Source organism: Podarcis filfolensis (genome assembly GCF_964270895.1).
Source record: "Podarcis filfolensis genome assembly, chromosome: 14".
Lineage (NCBI taxonomy): Eukaryota > Metazoa > Chordata > Lepidosauria > Squamata > Lacertidae > Podarcis > Podarcis filfolensis.
In genome coordinates, this window is record NC_139616.1 from 51,696,196 (window position 1) to 51,719,857 (window position 23,662).

The following is a 23,662-nucleotide window of genomic DNA, read 5'->3' on the forward strand; positions in this document are numbered from 1 at the left end:
ACATCAGGGTCTTTTCCAGGGAGTCTTCTCTTCTCATGAGGTGGCCAAAGTCTTGGAGCCTCAGCTTCAGGATCTGTCCTTCCCGTGAGCACTCAGGGCTGATTTCCTTCAGAATGGAGAGGTTGGATCTTCTTGCAGTCCATGGGACTCTCCAGAGTCTCCTCCAGCACCAGAATTCAAAAGCATCAATTCTTCGACGATCAGCCTTCTTTATGGTCCAGCTCTCCCTTCCATACATCACTACTGGGAAAACCACAGCTTTAACTGTACGGACCTTTGTCGGCAAGGTGATGTCTCTGCTTTTTAAGATGCATGCATACATACAAGCATCTATCTGGCCGAGGGAAGCTGCAGGAAGAGGAACCGGCGAGATCATGCGCGTGTGTCTCCACTGGGTCTGGATCTCGCCTCGTCCCCCTTGGAGCTACCAATCGGGAGGGCCGGGTGCCCGGCGGACACGTCGGAAGGGAGTCGGGGCGGCTGACTTTTGCGCGCGATGCGCTCCGTCGGGCGGAGACGCCTGCCCGGGTAGAGGCTCTCTGAAGGCGAGGGAAGGGGGGGGGCGTGCCGTGGCTCCAACGGAGGCCGCCCTGCTGGGTGAGCGATGGGGAGGGAACGGAGGTGCGAGGAAGAGGGCATCTGGCAGGAGGGAGCAGGCAGCTGCGCTAGGCTGTGTCCCTCCCGCCCCGTCAAAGGTTACTGGCTACGGCTTCAGAATCGCCCCGTTCCCCTACTGGTGTTTCTCAAAATTGAGTCCCCACTAGCTATTCCGAATGGAAAGCGTAATGCTGGTGGTCTGCAAAAGAGGTTTAAAGACTGTCTCAAGGCAAATCTAAAACAAAAATAGCATAAATACCGACAGCTGGGAAACACTGGCCTGCAGCGCTCCAGTTGGAGAACATCCTTTACCAAAGGTGTTGAAGACATTCGAACTCAGGACGCAAGGGAGAAACGTGCTAAGAGGAAGGCACCCTTGGCAAATCCACACTGTGATTAACTCCCGCCCAGAAGCCAATGCCCCCACTGTGGAAGGACGTGTGGGTCCAGAATTGGCCTCCACAGTCACTTACGGACTCATTGTTAAGACCTGTTGATGGAAGAGTCTTCCAGGAAGACCATCTTACTCGGCTACGAGGGATCGCCAAAGAAGCAGGACTACAACTCCCATCAACCCTAGCTAACAGGACCAGAGGTCAGGGATGATGGGAATTGTAGTCCGACAACAGCTGGAAACCCCAGTTTGACCAACGGTTTGGCCTTCAGACGGAGGCCATCGCGGGTTGCTGCTGTGGGGCGAGAGGAGCTGCCCCTCGGCTTTCTATGGGCTTCTTGGACGACGCCCTCCTTGCTTCCATCTCCAAGCTCTGACCTCCGGACCCAGCAGCATCCCACACAAGACCCTCCTGTCCCGCCCAGCGCCCTCTCGTGGGGTGGGGGGCAGAGGGGGACTCTTCCCCCCCAACTGATTTCGGGGAAGAAGTTCTGCGCCCCAAGGAGCCCCACTCCATGCCCTGGCGGGGGGCGGGGGTGTATATTCGCTTAGTGGAAGGACCCCGCCCTTCTGTCAGCGGCTGTATTCCCATATGTTGCCCAGTTCCAGGGATCCCTCAGTGGTCATCATTCCCACCCCACCTGGGTTCACTTTCCGCTGGGGCAACAGTCCTATGGGGTGGGGAGAGACAACGACGCAGGCAGGCCAGGTCTCCCGTCACCCTCCCTCCCTTCCTACGGTCAGGAGAGTCGTTGGTGGGAGCCTTATACCCAGGGGAGAAAAAAGGGTCTTACTGAAGGCCTGGCCGCCCCTCACTAAAGCCCCCCTCGCTCGAGGAACAACGCTCGCCGCCCCATTTGAAGAGAAGGTCTGAAGGCTCCTGCGCGCCCCCTTCCCGATCTCCAAGGGAATACAGCGAAGAGGCTGCTCCAAGGCTTATTAGGAAGGAGCCTGAGGCTCGCGCCCTGAAGATGGACAGCAAGAGGGCTTTCATCCCTTCTTTGGAATCCCTCATCACCTTTGAGCTCTTCTCCATAATGCAAGTTCACAGTGCTGAGTCCGGAGCCCCCCCCTTCAACCCTGCCCCCCCCAAAAAAGTGAGGCGCAGCAGAGAGTGGTTCATGCGTTTTATTGCTCAGTAACACAGCGGAAGCGGAGCGCTCTAGATCCAGAGCCAAATGGCAGCTCCGAAGGGGCGGGCGGCGGGGGGCTCATCTGTACTTCTCGGTCAGCACCTCGCCCACCAGGCAGAGGAACTTGTCAAAGGCCAGGTAGACCATGGCGTTGTACTCTGCGCGGAGGCTGGTAGCCAGTGTCACGTGGAGGCATCTGGTCAGAAACTGCAAAGGAGAGAGAGAGAGAGAGAGACGGGGGTCAGGTGGGGGGTCGGCCAGGTGGGGGAGGGTCGAGGGGAGACCCAAGGCGCGCCCCTCCTGGCCCTCGTCCGCCCCCTCGGCGCGCTTGCCTTGAAGTTGACGGGGTCCACGCGGAGGTTGTAGGCGTGCAGGTCGCTGAGGTCGGACAGGCAGCCGCGGATGTTGTCAATGTTCTTGATGGCGCTGTCGAGGGCCTTGACGACCTTCTGGCCGTGGTGGTGAATGTCGTTGGAGCCGGGGCACAGGTCGAAGTGCGGGAAGTAGATCTTGGCCTCCATGTAGACCTGGAAAAGCCTGCGGGGAGGGAAGGGGGCGTCAGGAAAAGGGACGGGGCGGGAGGAACCAGACTGGCTTCTCTCCCTTGGCCGCCCCGTCGAGCCTACCTGGTCAGCGCTTCGCCGCCCATATCGTCGTGCTCGGGGGCCAGTTTGGCCCAGCAGTTCTTGATCAGCTTGCACTCCTCAGCAGTCAGCCCCATCTTGGCAGCAGGCAGGAGGTCGAGTTGCTCTGTAAGTCCCAGGAGGTGGCGGAGCAGGGAGCCCTGCAGGGGCCGCCGCTTTTATAGCCTCCGCCCGCCCCTTCGAGCCGAGGCTCCAGCCGCCGCCCTCTTATCGCGAAGAGCCGGGTTGCGGGAGAGGTCGCCTGCGCTCGGGCGGAGAGCTAAACTCTCCCCACGCGCTCCTGGAGGGGCTCCGGGATCTGGCTGCTCCGGGAGGGAGGGGAGCTTACCCTTTTACCACGACACCCCGTTCCAAAGAGCCCCCTCCCTCCAGGCTGCCCCCTACACTCCCCCTTCCGAAACCAACTGGGACATGAAATGACACATGTGATGGCTTATTTTTGTAAAAGAATATATTTTATCGTTTTCCCCCCATATATAGTGGACATATGGAAGTGAGAGCTGGACCATACAGAAGGCTGATCACCGAATAATTGATGCTTTTTAATTCTGGTGCTGGAGGAGACTCTTGAGAGTCCCATGGACTGCAAGAAGATCAAACCTCTCCATTCTGAAGGAAACCAGCCCTGAGTGCTCACTGGAAGGACAGATCCTGAAGCTGAGGCTCCAAGACTTTGGCCACCTCATGAGAAGAGAAGGCTCCCTGGAAAAGACCCTGATGTTGGGAAAGATGGAGGGCACAAGGAGAAGGGGACGACAGAGATGGTTGGATAGTGTTCTCGAAGCTACCAGCATGAGTTTGACCAAACTGCGGGAGGCAGTGGAAGACAGGAGTGCCTGGCGTGCTCTGGTCCAGGGGGTCACAAAGAGGCGGACACGACTAAATGACTAAACGACAACAGCAACAAATAGTGGACATAATTTTAAGCATACCATAGACAGCAGAAGCTAGTCTGTCATTTCTAGGGAAAAGGTATAACAGCAGCTTAAAGTTGGAAGCCTCGCTTAGAACCAGTTTCTAATGCCTGTCTAAGTCTCTAGTCCAATGCGTCTCTCCAGATGTTTTGGTTGGTCTGGGGAACTTGTCTCAGCTGATGGTCCCATCTCATGTGAGGGATAGATGCCAAGTGTTTGGTGTGGGTGTGTTTTAACAATCAAGCTGTAAATTAAATGAAATAATTTAATTAAACCTCAAAAACTGTCTTCAAATATCCTGACTTGACCTCACACGGCCTGGTCTAAAGCAGGCTATGTCAACCTCGGCCCTCCAGATGTTTTGAGACTACAATTTCCATCATCCCTGACCACTGGTCCTGCTAGCTAGGGATCATGGGAGTTGTAGGCCAACAACATCTGGAGGGCCAAGTTTGAGGAAGCCTGATCTAGAGGGAGAGTGACTGGCCTCCCTGACCCCACTGGGGCCCTCTCCCCAGTCTCCTTCATCCTTGACTTCCCTTCCCTTCCCTCACTCTATCTATCTATATCTATCCATCCATCTATCCATCCTAAGTCACAAACAACCACCACAACTCCCCTTGGTTTGCCAGTCGCAATGCACACCTAGGGACTGGTGCTGCAAGTGTGCAAGTGATTAAGAGCTCCTTGTTTATTATTTTGCGGCCGAGAGGGAATCTCGCAAGCCTGAGCTTGAAGCGTAGGTTGGAAAGTCCCCCCCAAAGAGCACAGAAATGCCTGGATGTTTCTTGTCCTCCAAGCCCCCGATCCTCCTCTGCACGACCCCTTTAGACAGCAGGCCTGGGGGCAAGGAAGGGCCCTTCCCTTTCCCCTTCTAGGGCAGCCCCTTTAGGAGTCCTCATCCCCATCCATCCCTTCCGCTGCTGATTTCCTTCCCAGTGAAGAATTGGACTCTTTGGCCGGCAGAAAGAGCCAGAGTCGCTGGAGGCCTGAAGGAGGGAGCTGCCCCCAAAGTCCCCTCCCCTCAGCTATCTCCTCAGAGACACAGCCTGCCTTATCCTCCAGCTTGCAGGGGGTGGCCAGGCTGATAGGAGGAGGAGGAGCCTGGGCTCTCAGCTCGCCCCGATCTCTGCGCAGAAAACCACCCTGGCCTCATCCTGAGGGATGCTCCTGCCTTCTCACCCAACTGGCAGGCACGGACTCTGCGCTCCCTGCTGCTTCGGGTGCAGAGAGATGTCTTTTCGTGGAGGCAGCGGAGCTCTGCTTCAGGGCAGAACCCAGGATGGGCAGGATCCGTTCCTCAGTCTGTCCAGTGCTGCTCTGACTGCCTCTTAAGCAGACAGGAGAATACATCTCAGTGAAAGAATTAATTAGAAATCCACCCAAGTCCATTTTTGCTAACTGTGCATTGCAGTTCCTTGTTTTTCTGACTACACTATTATTATTATCATTATTATTAATAATTTATTTATTTATTTATTATTTATACCCCGCCCATCTGTCTGGGTTTCCCCAGCCACTTTGGGTGGCTTCCAACAGAATATTAAAATACAATAACCTATTAAACATTAAAAGCTTCCCTAAACAGGGCTGCCTTCAGGTGTCTTCTAAAAGTCTGGTACAGTGGTACCTCGGGTTACATACACTTCAGGTTACAGATTCCACTAACCCAGAAATATTACCTCGGGTTAAGAACTTTGCTTCAGGATGAGAACATAAACCGCATGCTGGTGGCACAGCGGCAGCAGGAGGCCCCATTAGCTAAAGTGGTGCTTCAGGTTAAGAACAGACCTCCAGAACGAATTAAGTTCTTGACCTGAAGTACCACTGTAGTTGTTTTTCTCTTTGACATCTGGTGGGAGAGCGTTCTACAGGGCAGGTGCCACCACCAAGAAGGCCCTCTGCCTGGTTCCCTGTAACTTGGCTTCTTGCGGTGAGGGAACCGCCAGAAGGCCCTTGGAGCTGGACCTCAGTGTCTGGGCAGAATGAGTCCCAGACCTCTCTGAGGATCTCAGATGGGAATTTCTCTTCTGGGGGGGGGGGCTCTGCAGTTGGGGATTCTCTCCCTCCCTCACATCCCTTAACACTTGCATAAGAATCACTGCTCCCTCCTGCAAACTGACTTCTCCCTTCATTACAATATTCCAGTTTCTTTAGCCTGGGGAGCTGAGCTTGGGCCGCCTCCCCACACCCTCCTTGGGACCTCTTGAGCTGATACTTTGAAGGATAACTTCCCAGACCTGGCCTGCTGCTGGGGCCCTTATTCCTGAGCCAGAAGATGACACTTGGGGTTCAGAGCAAGCAGGCGGAGCCCAGGGGCTGAGGGAGTCCCCTGCCAGGGCCAGGAGGCGGAGCAGGGGAATATATGAGGGGTCCCTCTGTCCAGAGTGGAGACAAACACTGCAGGTGTCAAGACGGACCCCTACTCTTCCAGTGTCCTGTTCTCAAAGAGACAATCAAAGGCTTCAGGGGGAAGCTTACAAGCACGACCTGAATGCCAGACTCTCTGCTCTTGTGATTCTCAGCAACTGGAATAATTATCATTATTAATTAAATGTCATGCTCCCCCCCCCTTTTTAACCAAGTTACTTCCAATATATGAACGAACACTTACAGTGAAACCTTCAAGAAGGGGGGGGGGAGGAATCTGAAACACAGTTTTTAAAATTCAGGTAGGGTAGCCGTGTTGGTTTGACACAGTAGAAATATATATTTTTTTTAATAAAAAATTGTCCAGTAGCACCTTAGAGACCAACTACTTTTGTTCTTGGTATGAGCTTTCGTGTGCATGCATCTTCTTATCTGAAGAAGTGTGCATACTTTTATTAATTAAACTGAATTTATGTTGCATTTTGTGTGTATTCACGATGTCATTTGTGGACCCAGTAGGTGGCGCTGTGGTGCTTGAAGGTATTTTGACAGTATCCGCCCTCCCTTCCCCACAGGTGGGCGGGGTTTGCGGCACCCAGCAGGGCTCACCTGGGCAGGTGCCACCCACCTGCTTGGGCCGGCCTTTGACCCGCCCTCGGCCCAGGGTGGGCCTAAGGCCAAAAGAAAAGAGGCTGACTCCATTGCCCAAGCCTCTTTTGCTGTTCTTCCTTCCAGTTTGTGAAGGGCAGAATATTGACAGATCAAGTATAAGGCAATGGAAAGTCACACAGAATATAAAATATTTTGGCTACATTCTTCCAGTTACATTTTTCTATTCCAGTTACGTTTTCTAGTGTAAGAAAACACTTTTTAGAAAGATAAAAAAGGCGATACATTTGAGAAGTCAAGAGTTGCATTCCTCAGCTACATTCTTTAGTTGTATTACAGCGATACAGAAGTAAAAGATACAAGTAAAAAGATACATTCTTTTGTTAGCATAGAAATACGTAACACTGAGAGGTTAATTTATTAAGTCCCCTCTCTGATCATGGCTTCTCTTGTGACACTACACAACACAAAACATGGTTGCTGTATGGAGGTTTTATTTTATTTGTTTTTTATATTATATTTTGGAAATGTACATCCAGTTTTTTCCTTTAATTTTTTGGGGGCCCCCAAGAGAGTGGGGCCCTAAGTTATAGCTTCTTTAGCTTATACATAAATCCGGCACTGCCTGTATCTTCTTGCATGCCGCTTTGAAATGTTCTATGTATGATGATGACATGGCGTGTAATTACTGTAAATAATAGAGACTGCAGTTTACCATTTTATTCCACATGTGTGTGCATGCAATCTGTCAATTGCGTCCGCCACCGTGGTTTTTAATCTAGGAAAGTCCCTCTTACAATAAATCAATTAACCTTAAAAGTACTCTTCCTTAGTTCTATTTTCACGATCGATCCCTTTTCCCAATATACCGGTAGCTTTAACTTGTGCGTGTGTAGTTTTACTGCTAGGTATGGGCTGGGGTACCATGGAGACAGATGCACCATAGCAACACTTGCAGCAGCAAAACCAAACCAAACTTTTACTGGGGTGGGGGCAGAAAGAAGTTCCAGCACCAAGAAACTGCTGCAGATTTTATACATAGAATCACAGAACTGCAGAGTTCGAAGGGACCACAAGGATCATCTAGTCCCGCCACCTGCAATTCAGGACACCTTTGCCCAACATGGGGCTGGACCCCATGAGACTGAGATTAAGAGTTTCATGCTCTCTGCCCATAAAGGGCGAATAGTTTCAAAAGTTTACATCCAGCCTTACCCTTTCAGTTTCACAATAAATCCTTGATAGCGTTACCATCATTCCATACATGGATTATATAGTTTTAATTACATTTTTTTAATTTGCATTTCAAGATACAGACAACCTTAAATCAATGTCTTCCCTTCTTCTCTTTCAGTTGTTCATTTTGCATACCATACATCCCTGCATATTTTGCATGAACTAAATCATTCAGTAACCCATTTTTACACCATCAGAGTTTATTTACACCGTTGAATTTATCTTAATGCTACCAGTGTTTTTTAAAGGTACACAATTTTCACCCAAATAATCTGTAAACATTTTCCAGTCTTCTTTAAATGTATGTTCTACTTGTTCTATTTATTCTGTATGTTAAATCTGCAAGCTGCACATATTCCATCAGTTTAAGTTGCCATTCTTCTTTGGATGGGACCTCGCTCATTTTCCATTTGGGGGCTAATAAAACACGGGCCACAGTTGTGGCATACATAAATAACCTTTCTTTGACACCTGGGAATTATCCCCAACAAAAAGAACTCTGTTTTTTGGGGGGAAAGGTACTTTAAAACATTTTTTTCAATTCATTATATATCATTTCTCAATACCCTTTTACCCTATTACAAGTCTACCACATATGATAAAACGTGCCCTCTAACTCATCACATCTCCAGCACTTGTCTGATTCGGACTTATACATTTTTGCAAGTCGACTTGGGGTTAGATACCATCTATAAATCATTTTCAGATAGCTCAAAGGAGAACCTTGGAAGGTTTGGTTCACAATCTAGTGCCTGGATGGAATAATTGAATTGAGGAGTGACTCTGGCATTCTGTACTAAAACTCAAACTTTTCCATTCATCACATTGTGCCCAATTGATTTTGCGCGTGTCACATTATGCCTGTTTGCCTGCTTTTTGGCCTCTAGGGAGATCAGCCAACAGAGAGTCAGGCTTCACCTCTGCAGCTGAGATCTAGAAACCTGGGGCGTTCTCCAACGAAGCAGTTCTGCTAGCCCAAGGACTTTTGCCAGCGCAGTAGAACTTCCCTTCCCGGCTTCCTCCACTGGACGGTGCAGGGAGAGGAAGTTCTGTTGTGCAAGCGGAAATCCTTGCGCCAGCGGCCTTGTTTTTGTGACACAGGAGTCCAAAGCAGTCAGGAGATGTTGCTGAACCCTGCGTTGCACGGCGCTGTCACAGCCGCTCAGTCTCTGGGCATAACGCTCTCCTTGGAACTGTGCCAATACCAACAAACAGGAGAGGCGAGGTCACGCCTGAGTGTTGCAGAGACTTGCACCACAGCTGCTCGTTACAAAGTGCAAGTCAGAGGCGAGGATCGTGGGGCGCAGCCTCCACAGTCCTTGGGCCTTCCTTAATAAAATGTTGCAAGCGTGGGGACAAAACCGCTGCACAAAAGCTTCTAGTCTGCTAATGGCTTGTCTTTGCTATGCGCCATCTTAATAGGAATTCTAACGTCTCATATATATAAATCATATGCTCATAAATTTACAAGGCAAACATATGCATAAGTATATAAACCACGTTTCTGAAATAGATAGGTAGCCGTGTTGGTCTGCCATAGTCAAAACAAAAAAATTTTTTTCCTTCCAGTAGCACCTTAAAGACCAACTAACTTAGTTGGTCTTTAAGGTGCTACTGGAAGGAAAAAAAAATTTTTGTTTCTGAAATAGTACAGGAAAGCAACCCTGAAGCCATTTTGACTCTTCCAGTGACCTCAAATATTCTCTGCAATGAGGAAGGAAATGGGAAACCTCCCCATTGTCTCTTTGCTCACAGCTCCTGCCTTAAGGGCGTATTTGTGTATGAATAGGGTGAGCCTGTGTCCTGGATTCAGGAACTGTGTATTTAGCATCTCAAAAGGAATGGCCAGGCTGCCCAGGTAAAGCAATCAGTGACCATAATCAGGTATCCTGACAGACAGGTTTTCTGCTGTAGACCCACCCCCGCCATGTATTTCTGCTGGGGACCACCTCTTTCTGTAATGTATGTACGATGTTTTGGGGGGTGGTCTTGGGCTGCAGGGTGGGCAATTTCAAAAGTCCATATAAGAGCTTGCACACCAATGTTCTGGGTTCCTCTCCTCCTGGGTGGGGGGAGTGGGGGACCCTCTTGCAACAGATCAATAAAGATCAGACTTACTAGCTGCTTTGCTTCTCAATATTCTCTGGTTGGCCTCTGTTATTTTCTCCGGCCAATAGGGAACCCACTTAAGGACTCTATATGGGCTCTTGGATACCCCATATGGGATATAGGAGCAGTTTTTTCTTATACCACTCCACCTGAACAAATGTCTCCTGGCTTGCTACCAGGCTTGTCCCCTGAGAAAATGCAGTGGCAGCGTAACAGCCTGAGCAACCTTTCGTTTCCTCCTTTCTGGAAACCCAATTGTGTGAACTGAGTTTCCTGCATTGTGTGGGGTTGGGCTAGATGACCCTTGGAGATCCCTTCCAACTCTACAATTCTGACTCTCTGAACTGTGTTATGACGACCACGGGATCGCCCTGCCCAACGGCACGATGATGAGTGGTTTTTAAACCCAACTAATCAGGGTCTTTTCCAGGGAGTCTTTTCTTCTCATGAGGTGGCCAAAGTAATGGAGCTTCAGCTTCAGGATCTGTCCTTCCAGTGAGCACTCAGGGCTGATTTCCTTCAGAATGGAGAGGTTTGATCTTCTCGCAGTCCATGGGACTCTCAAGAGTCTCCTCCAGCACCAGAATTCAAAAGCATCCATTCTTCAGTGATCAGCCTTCTTTATGGTCCAACTCTGCCTTGCCGTGGCAAAGGGCCTTGAATAACTCAGAGAAGCTATGAGCTATGCCGTGCAGGCCACCTAATGCACCTTAAAACTTATTTTAAGTTTAAGGCTGCTTTTCCATTTTATATATATATATATATATATATATATATATATATATATATATATATATTGCTTTTACTGCAAGTTTTATTGTCTTCCCTCCTAAAAAAATAAATATGTTTAATAACCAAAAATCCAAAAAAATACAGATACAAAATTCAATGATCAGCATATAACATGATCAAAGGAAAAAATAAATCTAAATCCATCAACACCCAGGAGGCTCCTTGAACATAGTTACATCATTTCCCCCCCTATCTTGTGGCAGATGGGTTTTCAGGATAACAGGAGGTTTGTCTATGCCCTGTTCCATTTTACCTAAGTTAAATATGCCATCCTTTTGCAAGGCCTCACTGTGAAATCAGGTTGTTTCCCTGCTTGACAGTTGCTGGCACCTGTGTTCTTGGTTGCTCAGTGAATGGAATTGTGCCAGTCACATAAAGATTGGATGCCCCTTGCTTTGCCCTTTGCCAGGTTTATCCGATATCTCAACCTTTTGGCCATTGCTATACACCACAGTTCTGAACGCCAGAAGCCCCAATGGAGATGGTTTTGTTTGCAAGCTTCCAGTTCCTAGTGATCAACCTTCTAGCCGTCATCAACAAAGATGTCATAATCTTTTATATCTTCCTGATGGTCCTGCTCTCCCAATTGCTAGTAAAGCTAACACAGGTATTACCCCTTTCATTTTTTTCCTATTACATTGGCCATTTCTGTAAATACCGATGCCCAATTAAAAAACAAACAAACATTTTTGCTGCTTTAAACAACGACGTTAGCATTGAGGAATACATCCCTGTTCCAACTCAGTTTAGGTAAAAAATCACCTTCCATGTCAAGGATACAGAAAGACATTTTCCATCTATCCCAGCAAGTCCTCCCAGAGCATACCGTGAGGGGCAGGGGGCAAGGAAAATGGTTTTTGTGCCCATTGCAAAACTTGTACCACTGAGTTGCCAAGTCGTATTCATATCCAGTGTGCCTTATCTTGTTGATCTGTTGAGTTACCCTCTCCAATAAAGTGATTTGACAACTTTATCTGGTTGGAGTCAGCGTAGAGAAGGAGTTAGTGTGTTGGACCAGGCCCTGGGAGACCCAGGTTCAAATCCTCACTCAGCCCTGAAGCTACTTGGAGGAAAAATGTTGCATATAAATGCAATAAATAACAAAATAAAACTTAATTGCCGTATAGCATATTGCTGGCTGCCATTGATAAACATTTATTTGAAAGGTAGTGCTGTGTTTTGATGAAGGAATTGAGGAGGTGCTCATCAAATGTGCAGATGATGCCAAACTGGGAGGGGTAGCTAATGCCACAGAAGACAGAATCTGGGGACAATGGGGCCCAGACTAACAAAATGAATTTCAGTAGGGAAAATTGTCAGGTTGGTACAGGGGAACAAGATCTAGGGGTCTTGGTGGACCACAAGCTTAACAGGAGTCAACAGTGCAACTCCTGGGAGGAGCTGTGGGGAGCTAATTCTTTCCTAGGCTGCATCAACAGAAGTCTAGTGTCCAGATCATGGGAAGTAATGTTGTTGTTGTTGTTGTTGTTGTTGTTGTTGTTTAGTCGTTTAGTCGTGTCCGACTCTTCGCGACCCCCTGGACCAGAGCACGCCAGGCCCTCCTGTCTTCCACTGCCTCCCGCAGTTTGGTCAAACTCATGCTGGTAGCTTCAGGAACACTGTCCCACCATCTCGTCCTCTGTTGTCCCCTTCTCCTTGTGCCCTCCATCTTTCCCAGCATCAGGGTCTTTTCCAGGGAGTCTTCTCTTCTCATGAGGTGGCCAAAGTATTGGAGCCTCAGCTTCAGGATCTGTCCTTCCAGTGAGCACTCAGGGCTGATTTCCTTCAGAATGGAGAGGTTTGATCTTCTTGCAGTCCATGGGACTCTCAAGAGTCTCCTCCAGCACCAGAATTCAAAAGCATCCATTCTTCGGCAATCAGCCTTCTTTATGGTCCAGCTCTCACTTCCATACATCACTACTGGGAAAACCAGAGCTTTAATTGTACGGACCTTTGTCGGCAAGGTGATTTCTCTGCTTTTTTAGATGCTGTTTGCATCCTCTATTCTGCTTGGTCTCCCAGCGGTCATTCCTCCTCTGGTCACTGCTGTGGGTGCAGGACCTGACCGCCTGTCTCCAGGCACTGCCATCGTCTGCCATCTTCCATTCTGTGGACATGACCAAGCCAGAGTAGGATGTCGCTGAGGCTTGAGAGAGCACATCTTTCTTTGAGTCTCTGTCCTGCCACACGTGATGCCACACGTGATGTCCTGCTGCAGCACATGTGGAAAGTGTTGAGCCAGTCGCTGCTGATGGCTGTCAGTGGCCCACAACTCACTTCCGTAAAGCACCCTGCTCAACACGCCAGCCTGGGAGACCACCACCCTCAGGGCTCTCCTCCTATTTGAATGGAGGACTTTCCAGTCCACCCGCCTCAGATCCTTAAGAAACTCTTGCTCATGGGTAGGCAAACTAAGGCCTGGGGGCTGGATCTGGCCCAATCGCCTTCTAAATCTGGCCCACGGATGGTCTGGGAATCAGCATGTTTTTGTATGAGTAGAATTTAAAATGCATCTCTGGGTTATTTGTGGGGCATAGGAATTCGTTCACCCCCCCAAATATAGTCCAGCCCCCCACAAGTTCTGAGGGACAGTGGACCGGCCCCCTGCTGAAAAAGCTTGCTGACCCCTGCGCTTGCTGCAAGACACCCTGTGTTCCACAGAGGGAGAGCGGTATCTAAAATTTAATAAGTAAATGAAATGGTTGTTTAAATGATGGCTTTAAAATTGAGCGTCAGGTTTAGGACACAAAGGCGGTGCCTAATCTTTCCGTTCATAAACAAATCCCTTCTCAGCTGTGAAGCTCGCCAGGGCATCCTCTCGCGGGTGGGTTGTTGGTTGGCTTCTTTTGCCTCGCCTACCTCGCAAGGTTGTTGTCAGGATCAAACTGGGGCGCGTGGGAAGGGCGAGAGCCCCGTGTGCTGGATTGGGCGGCAGGACTTTCTCCCCACACCTTCCAGGTGGAAGCGCCACCGTCGTACCTGCGCGGCGCCTCCCGGGCGAAAGCGCCCCTCCGCCCGGCTCCTCCTTCCTCCTGGGCGCCGGATGGTGCTCAGTCCCCGGAGCAGCGGCAGAGCAGGAGGAGGAGGCGGCGGAGGAGGAGGCGGGGACGGCCGGGCGGGGCTTGGCGGCGATTCGGATCGGAGCCCGGGCGGCGGCGGCGGCGGCGGGAGGCTGAGCATGAATCGCTTCAAGGTGTCCAAGTTCCGCCACGCGGAGGCCAGGGTGGCCCGCAAGGAGGTGGGTGCCGGCGCCCCGACGGGAAGGGCCCCGATCCCCGCCCGGAGAGCAACCCCAGGCGCCCTCCCTGCCCGCACCTGCCTCCGGGGTGGGGGTCTTGGCCCCGCTGCCCCCATCTCCCCACCCACCCCTGGGATGCCCTGCTCCCGATTGGCACCCTCTGCCCGCTTGCGCCCCCGGGGATTCCCGCTGCCCACCAGCCGGCGCGCGCCCGGGCACTCCTTCCTTCCCCTGCCCGGGGGGGCGGCGGCAGCAGCAGCAGCAGCAGCGGGGGCGCCCTCGGGGTTAACCCCTTCGGAGCCGCGGCCGCCGAAGAGGTGGGGCGCCTTCGGGGCGTCGGCAGCCGCGCTCTGGGCGTGGGTCACAAGACGCGCCTTGCGGCTTCCGCGGCTTCCGCTCTCCCTTCCCCATCCTGTGCGCAGCGCAGCTGCTCTCCGGCTTGCAGCCGGCTTCCTCCTCGGGGGCCAAGGGGGGAAGGTGGCGCCTGCAGAATCGGGGGGCGGGGGGAGGAGCTTGCCTTGGGCTGAAGCCCCGCCTCCTTTCCCTCCTATGGAATGATCATCATCATCATCGAATTGTAGAGTCGGGAGGGACCTCCCGGGGTCATCTAGTCCGACCCGTGGCAAAGCAGGAATCTCAGCGGAAGCATCCGTGGCAGACGGCCACGCAACCTCAGCTTCAAAACCTCCCAGGACGGAGAGTCCCATAGATCATGTAAAGTTGGAAGGGACCACCAGAGTCATCTAGTCTAACCCCTTGCAATGCAGGGGGGGGGGACAGAAAACCGCCTCAGGAGCTGTTACTTTGCCTGCGATCTGGGGAGTGCCGCAGCCTTGCGCCCTCTCTCATCTGCTTTGGGCAACCCTGGACACCCTATTTCCATTTGCCCTCATCCTGAGTGGGGGGGGGTCTGGATCCTGAGCCTCAGGGCTTGGCCCAGCTAGTCCAGGGGGGTCTCTAAGACAGGCGGTCATCTTGGGCTTCTTTCCCCGTCCCCTGCTGCTCTTAGACAGGATCTTAGAGGCTGGAAAAGTGGACCAGAAAAGGTTTAAACAGCTTCGAAATTCTGTGCTTATTTTAATAGGAAGTGGTGTTCCTGCAACAGGGTGCTGAGCCCAGGATCTTCTGCATGCAGAGCAGGTGTCCTCCCACTGGGCTGCACCCTCACCTTAAGGGGAAGCATTTTGGGGTGGCCTCCAGGGCACCACCCACAAACCAGACAGATGTTTGGGTGTCCAGGAGGCCCCCAAAATTGTGTCACTTTTTAGTTTGCGCAGAGCAAAGTGGCTGGCTGTGAAGAACACAGGCCTTGGGAGGGAGCCCCCTGACAGCCTTGGGGGCAGCCTGAGCCCCCTGCCCCCTTCCCTCTGCCCCCTCTTGCGGGTCTGAGCAGCGACCCTCTTGCATGTGACACCTCATGTGGTTTGGACTGTGAGCTCTCAGCAGGGCCCCCTGTGTGGTGGCACCACCAATGCAGCATGGATGACTTCTCAGGCCTAAAGGCCAAAATCGGATGAATACCCTGAAATTTCAATGATTGCAGGAATTATTATTATTAATATAATAGAATAGAATATTGCAGAACCAGGGAAATGTCAGGCTTTCTGTTGCCTGGGCAACCTCTGCCTGCTGAAAGTGTGAGCACTGCTTTGCTGGTGTGTGTAGCAGAAGTTGCATGAAAGAGCCTATTTTTAAGCGGAATAAAACCAGGCAGCCAACAAGCCTCCCTTTGTGTTGCCGCTGTGCAGTTTTCGAGGGCTGCTGCTGGAGACTGAGCGCCAAAGGGCAGGTGGGCAGAGCTGGGGCATGCGGAGAATTCCTGCGCATAATCTCAGTGTCATTTTTCCCCCCGTCTTGAAGAAGCCACCCCCCCAAGTGTCGCTATGGTGTGGAGCGCATGGCACCTTCTCAAGCAGCTCCCACAGGTCTTCCTGGTCCTTTCTTCATAGGAAGGGAGAATTCTGGGAGCTGCAGCTTCTCCCACCACTCAGATCCACTGATGGGAGAAGCCGCGTTTGCTACAATTCTTCCACGTCAAAGTTTGAGGCTTTGGAATTTGGCCACAGAAGCTGCGCACACGTCAACCTTGACTTGGTTCCCCTCTGCTCTAGGAACATATAATGTAAGGCTTTAGTCCTCCCTGTTGAGCATCTGCCTGGAGCACCATCCACCAGGGAGCTGCAGGGAGGGATGTGGATGGAGGAAGAAGAAGTGCTGGGAGCTCCGTTGCCTGGCAGTTTGTCTTCCTCCCGTGTGGTTTGGGGTGGAGGAGACCACAGGCAGAGGGGAGCGAGGGAGAGAGCCAGGAGATGGGATGATGATGATAATAATAATAATAATAATAATAATAATAATAATATTTATATCCCCGCCCATCTGGCTGGATTTCCCCAGCCACTCTGGGCGGCTCCCAACAGAACACTAAAACAGAAAAAAACTTCAAACATTAAAAACTTCCCTAAAGTTTTGCCTGATTCCCTGTAGCCTCACTTCTCGCAGGAAGGGAACTGCCAGAAGGCCCTCGGTGCTGGACCTCAGGGTCCGGGCTGAACGATGGGGGTAGAGACGCTCCTTCAGGTATACTGGACCGAGGCCTTTTAGGGCTTTCAAGGTCAGCACCAACACTTTGAATTGTGCTCGGAAATGTACTGGGAGCTAATGTAGGTCTTTCAAGACCGGTGTTATATGGTCCTGGCAGTCACTCCCAGTCACCAGTCTGGCTGCTGCATTCTGGATTAGTTGTAGTTTCCGCGTCACCTTCAAAGGTAGCCCCACGTAGAGCGCATTGCAGTAGTCCAAGTGGGAGATAACCAGAGCATGCGCCACTCTGGCGAGACAGTGCGCAGGCAGGTAGGGTCTCATCCTGCGTACCAGATGGAGCTGGTAGACAGCTGCCCTGGACACAGAATTGACCTGCACCTCCATGGACAGCAGTGAGTCCAAAATGATTCCCAGGCTGCGCACCTGGTCCTTCAGAGGCACAGTTACCCCATTCAGGACCAGGGAGTCCTCCACACCTGCCCACCCTCTGTCCCCCAAAAACAGTACTTCTGTCTTGTCAGGATTCTGTCTTGTCAGGATAGTTGTTAATTTCCATGACATCTGACAAGAGGGTGTTCCACAGGGCGGGTGCCACTACCGAAAAGGCCCTCTGCCTGGTTCCCTGTAGCCTCACTTCTCTTAGGGAGGGAACTGCCAGAAGGCCCTCAGAGCTGGACCTCAGTGTCTGGGCTGAACGATGGGGGTGGAGACGCTCCTTTGGGTCTACTGGTCTTTGATTTGGGACGGGCGCAGGACCCCTCTCTGCCCCCTGGGCTTGGGGTGCAGATGCTTCTCCTCCTCTGACTCTGCAAGGAGATCCCTGCTGCTCTGCAGGAATGAGAGAGGAAGCTGCAGCGTCTCTCTCCCTCTCTTTCTCCCAGCTCTCGGTTTGGGGGGAGAAGGATAACATCATCAACAACAACAAATTATTTATACCCCACCCTTCCCAGTTCAGAAAACTGGGCTCAGGGCAGCTAACAACAAATTTAAAACACTTAATTGATGCTACAAAAAACAGCATAAAATAAAGTATAAAACGTGAATAACAATAAATTCAGAATTCAAGAACCAATTTAGGGGGGAAATCCATCCAATAAGCATTAGATAATCCCCAGGCTAGCGGGCTGAATGGTCCTACTTGGGCCAGTGAGGAGGCCAGGGGAGAATTAGCTGTGGGGTCTCAAAGCAGCTGATCTTCATAAAAGGGGAGGGGGAGGGAAGGGAAGGGAAATAAAAGATCAGGCTGAATTCAAATTAAAGGCCAGGCGGAATAGCTCTGTCTTACAAGCCCTGCAGAAGGAAGTTAAATCCTGCAGGGCCCTGGTCTCCTGGGACAGAGCATTCCACCAGGTCGGAGCCATCACTGAGAAGGCCCTGGCCCTGGTGGAGGATAGTCTGACTTCCTTAGTTTAGACCTCTAAACTGTGATTATTCCTGATGTGGCAAAGCTGCAGGTGGTTCCCTTTCCTCGCTGAGCTGTGGGGCAGGTAATGGCTCTCCCTCTCCCTTCAGCTGGGCCTTCTCTCTCTCCTGTGTTGCAGGCCTGGATTGGAGACCTCCGAGCCGGCTTCCCGGCTGCTTCGGGGAACCACATCAAGGCTGGCAGCCGCTGGATCGCCTTCCACACAGACTCGGCAGGTAAGCTGTGGGCGAGGCCGGGCCCTGCCCTGCCCTGCAGTGGGTGGCTCTGCTACTCTCCGTGGGGCACGCTTGCACGGTGCACTTCGACTGGGCAGAGAGGTTGCGCCAGCCTGTGCAGGCATGTGGGAACTGTTGGGAACTGGCACCTGGCAGCAGGGAGAGTCCCAGTTGCATGAAGATGGGAAACTCCTTGGGAGGTCCCGTTGCCAGGGGAAGAGGCGTCTCCAGGAGGCTCGTGAAAAGGAGGAAGAAGAGGAGGAAGGGATGGCTGTGCCACCTTGCCATTCATGCTTCCTGCCGCTGCTGGTGGGCTTGAGCTTCGCTTCGTGCCCGACCCTCTCCCAAAGGTTCCTGCTTGCACCTCCCAGCGTCTCCAGGCCTTAGAAACTCTTGGGAAGAGCAGGAGAGATGCCTGCCCCCTTCGCCTGAGGGGCAGGGGTTGGAGAACGCTTGTTCCAAGGGGACTCACCTGGACTGGGCACTGTTGTAAGGCAGGGGTGCAGAACCTCATTCCTGGGGCGCTGAACGCAGCCTTGCTGGCCTCTCATTCTGGAGCTCATGGCACCTGCTGTACCCCCAACCCCCTAGAACACATCCCTGAATTGAGAAAGTTCCTCTTTCTTGCCTGGGTGCAGCAGGGGTGTAGAAGCCTCTGGCTTTCTCTGCAGCCAGAAGTTACACACAGGTCTGATTTGCGCCAGTTGCTTTGCCCAGTGCTTTTTTCCCTAGGGGTACGCATACCCCTAAACATTTTGTGAATCTTAAGTTTGGCCTCACTGAGGGGCAGTATTTCAATACAGTGGTACCTCGGGTTAAGTACTTAATTCGTTCCGTAGGTCCATAATTAACCTGAAACTGTTCTTAACCTGAAGCACCACTTTAGCTAAGGGGACCTCCTGCTGCTGCCGTGCCGCCGGAGCACGATTTCTGTTCTTATCCTGAAGCAAAGTTCTTAACCTGAAGCACTATTTCTGGGTTAGCAGAGTCTGTAACCTGAAGCGTATGTAACCCGAGGTAGCACTGTACATAGCTTTACACTGTTGATACTGTTGTGTTGACACAGATATAGCCACATGCCTTACCAAGATGAACAAGACGGGAGTCTAGCTAAGTTGCCTGTAAGTTGCAATGTGCCAACACAGAGCATGTGTGTGTATTTCTAGGACATCGGGTTGGAGAACTTCCCCATGGACATGCCTTGAATCTTCCCGGTTCTGTCCCATACAATAACTTTGTTTCTGGTGACGGGGGCTGTTTCCTGCAGGGCATTTGTGCAGCTTCTAGCACAGGCTTCCTCAACCTCAGCCCTCCAGATGTTTTTGGCCTACAACTCCCATGATCCCTAGCTAGCAGGGCCAGTGGTCAGGGATGATGGGAATTGTAGTCTCAAAACATCTGGAGGGCCGAGGTTGAGGAAGCCTGTTCTAGTATCATGCCAAAGGTTATTAGTGAAACCGAAAAAGAACTAAAAGGTTTTGAATGTTCTCTTTAAATTTGAAGGTTCATTATTGTTCCACATGATGTGCATTTATTTAAAGGCCAGAGCAAATAACGTGACCTAGTTTTACAGCTGTGAAGCAGTATAGCAGGTGCTGTTAAGTTATGTTAATTAAGCTGTTGGGCATAGTATATGGTGGATGGGTTGGTGGTTGTGTCATGCTTACTGATATATTGTAAAAGGAGTTTTTGTTTTTGTTATGCAAACCTAGCAAAAGTTATTTTAGCGTTCCTTGTAATGTGTGGTCTCCCCAGCATGCCCTCTGCAGCGCAACTAATCTGCAAATAGCCAACAAAAGTGAAATTCTGTTTATTGGGGATGCGTTAAAACCCAGTTTACTGTAGTCTTACCCTGCATAGAAAAAACTAGCAATGTTTGTTGCCTCAACGTCTCCCATTAGGACTGGGAGAGTTCCCTGTTTGAGAATCCCACCCCCTTCATGTATTGCACCCATCTGCTCCACATGCATGTATCTGGTCTCCCTGTGACCTGTCCCGTTCCTTCCCCTTCCAGGTGTGCTGGGCCTTGTGCCCTTGGAGAGCCAGAAGAGATCCCAGAGGGTCGTTTCACAGCTGGGCTGCCACTCAGGTGAGCTTGGCACCTGGGCAGGGCTGGAGCCTGCCTGCCTAGGTGGGATGATGGGGTGGGGTTGGGGTAGGCGAGGCAGCAGCTCCCTTTTCAGAAACTTCATTAAATTCACGCCACCATTACAAAACAACAAGGTGCTGTTGGAGATTTACAGCAAACGTAAATAGTTTACCAAATGTTACGATTGTGATGATAAATATACAATGGATTTGACTGTATTTCTGTGCTGCTTCTGTTTCACGTGAATCCCAAAGCGGCTTAATAAATAACAGCAACAAAACATCACAGGCGTAAATCATATACCGTATTTTTCGCCCCATAGGGCGCACTGCCCCATAGGACGCACCTAGTTTTTTTTTTGGGGGGGGGAAATAAAGAAAAAAAATTATTTCCCCCCCAGGCGCAGGGCTGGCGCGGGGGAAGCCCGAGCTTCCCCCAATCCCAGCCCCGAGAACAGCCTGCTATCCGCAAGCCTAGGGAGGCCAGCGGTAAGTCGCGCAGGTCTCCCCAGGCTTCGGAATGCAGGCAGCTCTGCGCAGCCATCGGGAGGCGGGCGCGAAGTGGCGCCGGTCTCCCGAGGGTTGCGCAGAGCTTCCTGAAGCCTGGAGAGCGAGAGGGGTCGGTGCGCACCGACCCCTCTCGCTCTCCAGGCTTCAGTGAAAGCCTGCATTCACCCCATAGGACGCACACACATTTCCCCTTCATTTTTGGAGGGGAAAAAGTGCGTCCTATAGGGTGAAAAATACGGTAATATAAATAACGAAACTTCGGTGAAACAATCACGGTCTGCTATCAGCAAACCAGCAACTAAAAGAACAGGCTGAACGTCACAAATACAGCAAAAGCATAGCGTCATAGGCCCCTGCAATGATATAGTAAATTCTGCCAGTTTATAGGCACCTGAGATTCATATTTCCTGCCCTGAAATCCCCAGCTCCTAGCTTGTGTGTCTCCAGCTTCCCCTTGTTCCCGGCTTCTCCAATTCCCTCTTTTAAGCCTGGCTGTTGTGTTGAGATGGTTCAGTCCCAGTTAAGCCCCAGTCAAGAGAGGGGCACAAGCAGGGAAGAGACTCTTGGTCCCTGCCTGCCTGCCTGGGTGCAGGATGAGCCCTGCTCTCCCGAGGCAGCTGGCACGAGTCTCCCGCTGCCGGCTTGCATCTGCTGCAGGCCTGTGGAAACGGAAAATGACGCAGCGACCTACTTTTCCCGGGCAGGCCAGATGCCTCAGCCAGGCGGCCAATTTCTGTGCCAGGTCCACCCCCCCAACACCACTTGCCCTCGAGATGGAGGTGGTTATTATTATTATTATTATTTTATACCCCGCCTTTCCCTCTGACAGTCGGCTTACAGATAAAAATGAGAACAGCTCAAAACATCGGAATAAAATGTTTTTAAAAAATTAAATATTGAGAGAAATAAAATTATGCGTGCATTTCTGGGGTGTGAGCCTGGGCAGTGTGCCTGGAGGTCCTGGGCTGCCCAGACGACAAGGCCCTGCTCCCGGCTGCACTGATGTGGTCCAAAGGAAATCAGAGCAAGACTCTTGGTTGCAGGAGTTGCCAGAAGGAGGTGTAAAAGGCATCATCCAGCCGTTTTAGGGATTCCAGATTTGTGTAGGGTTTAATCCTGAGCCTTTTGTTTTCCCAAATATGTGCCACATATGTTTATTTATCTGTAAATCTCCCTCGGCCAATAAAGCGAGATGAGTGCCGCAACCCCAGAGTCATCAGCGACTGGACTTAATGGTCAGGGGTCCCTTTCTCTTTACCTTTAAATCTATTAAAAGCATGCCAATAATTACAATAAAAGCAGCACGGCACTAGCCCTTGCGGTAAGAGCAGTCAGTTCCCAAAAGCCTGTTGGAACAAGAAGGCTTTCACCTGCTGGCAGAAGGACAAGGAGGGAGCCAGTCTGGCTTCCCTGGGCAGGGAGTTGCCTGGGAGCAGCCACCGAGAAGGCCCTGTCCTGTATCACTACCAGGCATGCCTGGAAGGGGAGAGGGATGGAGACAAGGGTCTTCCTCAAAGATCTCGCAGCCTGGGCCGATTTGTATGATGGAATATGGTCTTTCAGGTCACTTGGACTTCAGCCATGGAGGGTTTTATAGGTCATAAACCAATACAGCCGTACCTTGGTTTTCAAACAGCTTAGTTCTCAAACGTTTTGGCTCCCAAACACCACAACCCTGGAAGTGACTGTTCCGGTTTGCGACTATTTTTGGAAGCTGAACGTCCGGCAGGGCTTCCGTGGCTTCCTGCAGCCAATCAGAAGCCGCGCTTTGGTTTCTGAACGTTTTGGAAGTCGAACAGACTTCCGGAACGGATTCCGCTTGACTTCCAAGGTACGCCTGTACTTTGAACTGTGCCTGGAAACAGATCGGTAGCGAGTGCAGCTGTTGCAACAAGGGGGCTGGCTGTTTGTTCCCTAAAAGGCAGCTCTGCTGTAGGGATGCCATGTTGCAGAAAGTAAACAGCAGGGCACCCCAAAAGTTGTTGACAAAGTCCTGCCTTTTGGAAATTCCCCCCTTTGAAATACCTATAATGTCTGGGAAAATCCAGGTGTGTGGCAACCCTATCCTATGATAGGGCCCCCGAAAAGGTGGGGTTTTTTGTTTGTTTTTTAAATACCTGTGTTTCTGCTTGTAGTCCTGAGAGTTTGCCTGCTGCTTCTTGCAGAAGTGGGCCTGAGCTGTGCTCTGCAGATGCAATATTAATAATAATAATAATAATAATAATAATAATAATAATAATAATAAATTTTATTTATACTCCGCCTTCCCCGGCCAGAGCCGGGCTCAGGGCGGCTAACACCAGTAAAATTACAGTAAAAACGTAATAGAAAAAAAAAACCCAATTTAAAATACAGGTTAAAATACAATTTAAAATGTAGCCTTATTTTAAAAGTAGCCCATAGATCAAAACCATAAGGGGAGGGAAACCTAAGGGTCAGACTGAGTCCAAGCCAAAGGCCAGGTGGAACAGCTCTGTCTTGCAGGCCCTGCGGAAAGATGTCAAGTCCCGCAGGGCCCTGGTCTCTTGGGACAGAGCATTCCACCAAGTTGGGGCCAGTACTGAAAGGGCCCTGGCCCTAGTTGAGACCAATCTAACCACCTTGCGACTTGGGACCTCCAAAGTGTTGTCATTTGTGGACCTTAAGGTCCTCCGTGGGGCAGACCTGGAGAGGCTGTCCTGTAAGTACGTGGGTCCTAGGCTGGGTCTTACCGCCTCCCCCTGCAAAATAATGTGCCCTCCTTGGGAGGGATAAAGAGGCTTGCGTACAGTTCCTCTTCTTAAATTTCTCCTGCTGCTCTGGCATAAAACGTTGACCTGCAAACAGGGAGCTTTTGCCCTCGATGCCTA

At 51.0% G+C, this 23,662-nt stretch overlaps 2 protein-coding genes across 3 annotated transcripts in view; one reads left to right on the top strand and one right to left on the bottom strand.

Annotated features, from left to right (window-relative positions):
* Positions 1–2,105: 2,105 nt before the first annotated feature.
* LOC310749275 (hemoglobin subunit alpha-D-like) lies at positions 2,106–3,063 on the bottom strand. Its single transcript, XM_083585962.1, has 3 exons — positions 2,751–3,063; positions 2,457–2,661; positions 2,106–2,331 (listed from the first exon to the last, which is right to left on the bottom strand). Exons 1-3 carry the CDS (start codon positions 2,843–2,845, stop codon positions 2,203–2,205), a joined length of 429 nt encoding a protein of 142 aa, XP_083442088.1. The 5' UTR covers positions 2,846–3,063; the 3' UTR covers positions 2,106–2,202.
* Positions 3,064–8,383: 5,320 nt separating this feature from the next.
* LOC310749119 (coronin-7-like) overlaps positions 8,384–23,662 on the top strand; it is a 102,807-nt gene continuing 87,528 nt past the window's right edge. The window contains exons 1-5 of one of the 2 annotated variants that reach the window (XM_083585603.1): positions 8,384–9,414; positions 9,547–10,425; positions 12,041–14,036; positions 18,119–18,215; positions 20,230–20,304. In XM_083585603.1, the coding sequence (XP_083441729.1) occupies positions 13,509–14,036; positions 18,119–18,215; positions 20,230–20,304 (700 nt within the window). In that variant the 5' untranslated portion in view covers positions 8,384–9,414; positions 9,547–10,425; positions 12,041–13,508. Of the gene's footprint in view, positions 9,415–9,546; positions 10,426–11,919; positions 14,037–18,118; positions 18,216–20,229; positions 20,305–23,662 lie in introns of those variants that run through there. The other variant, XM_083585602.1, reaches the window with a different exon arrangement.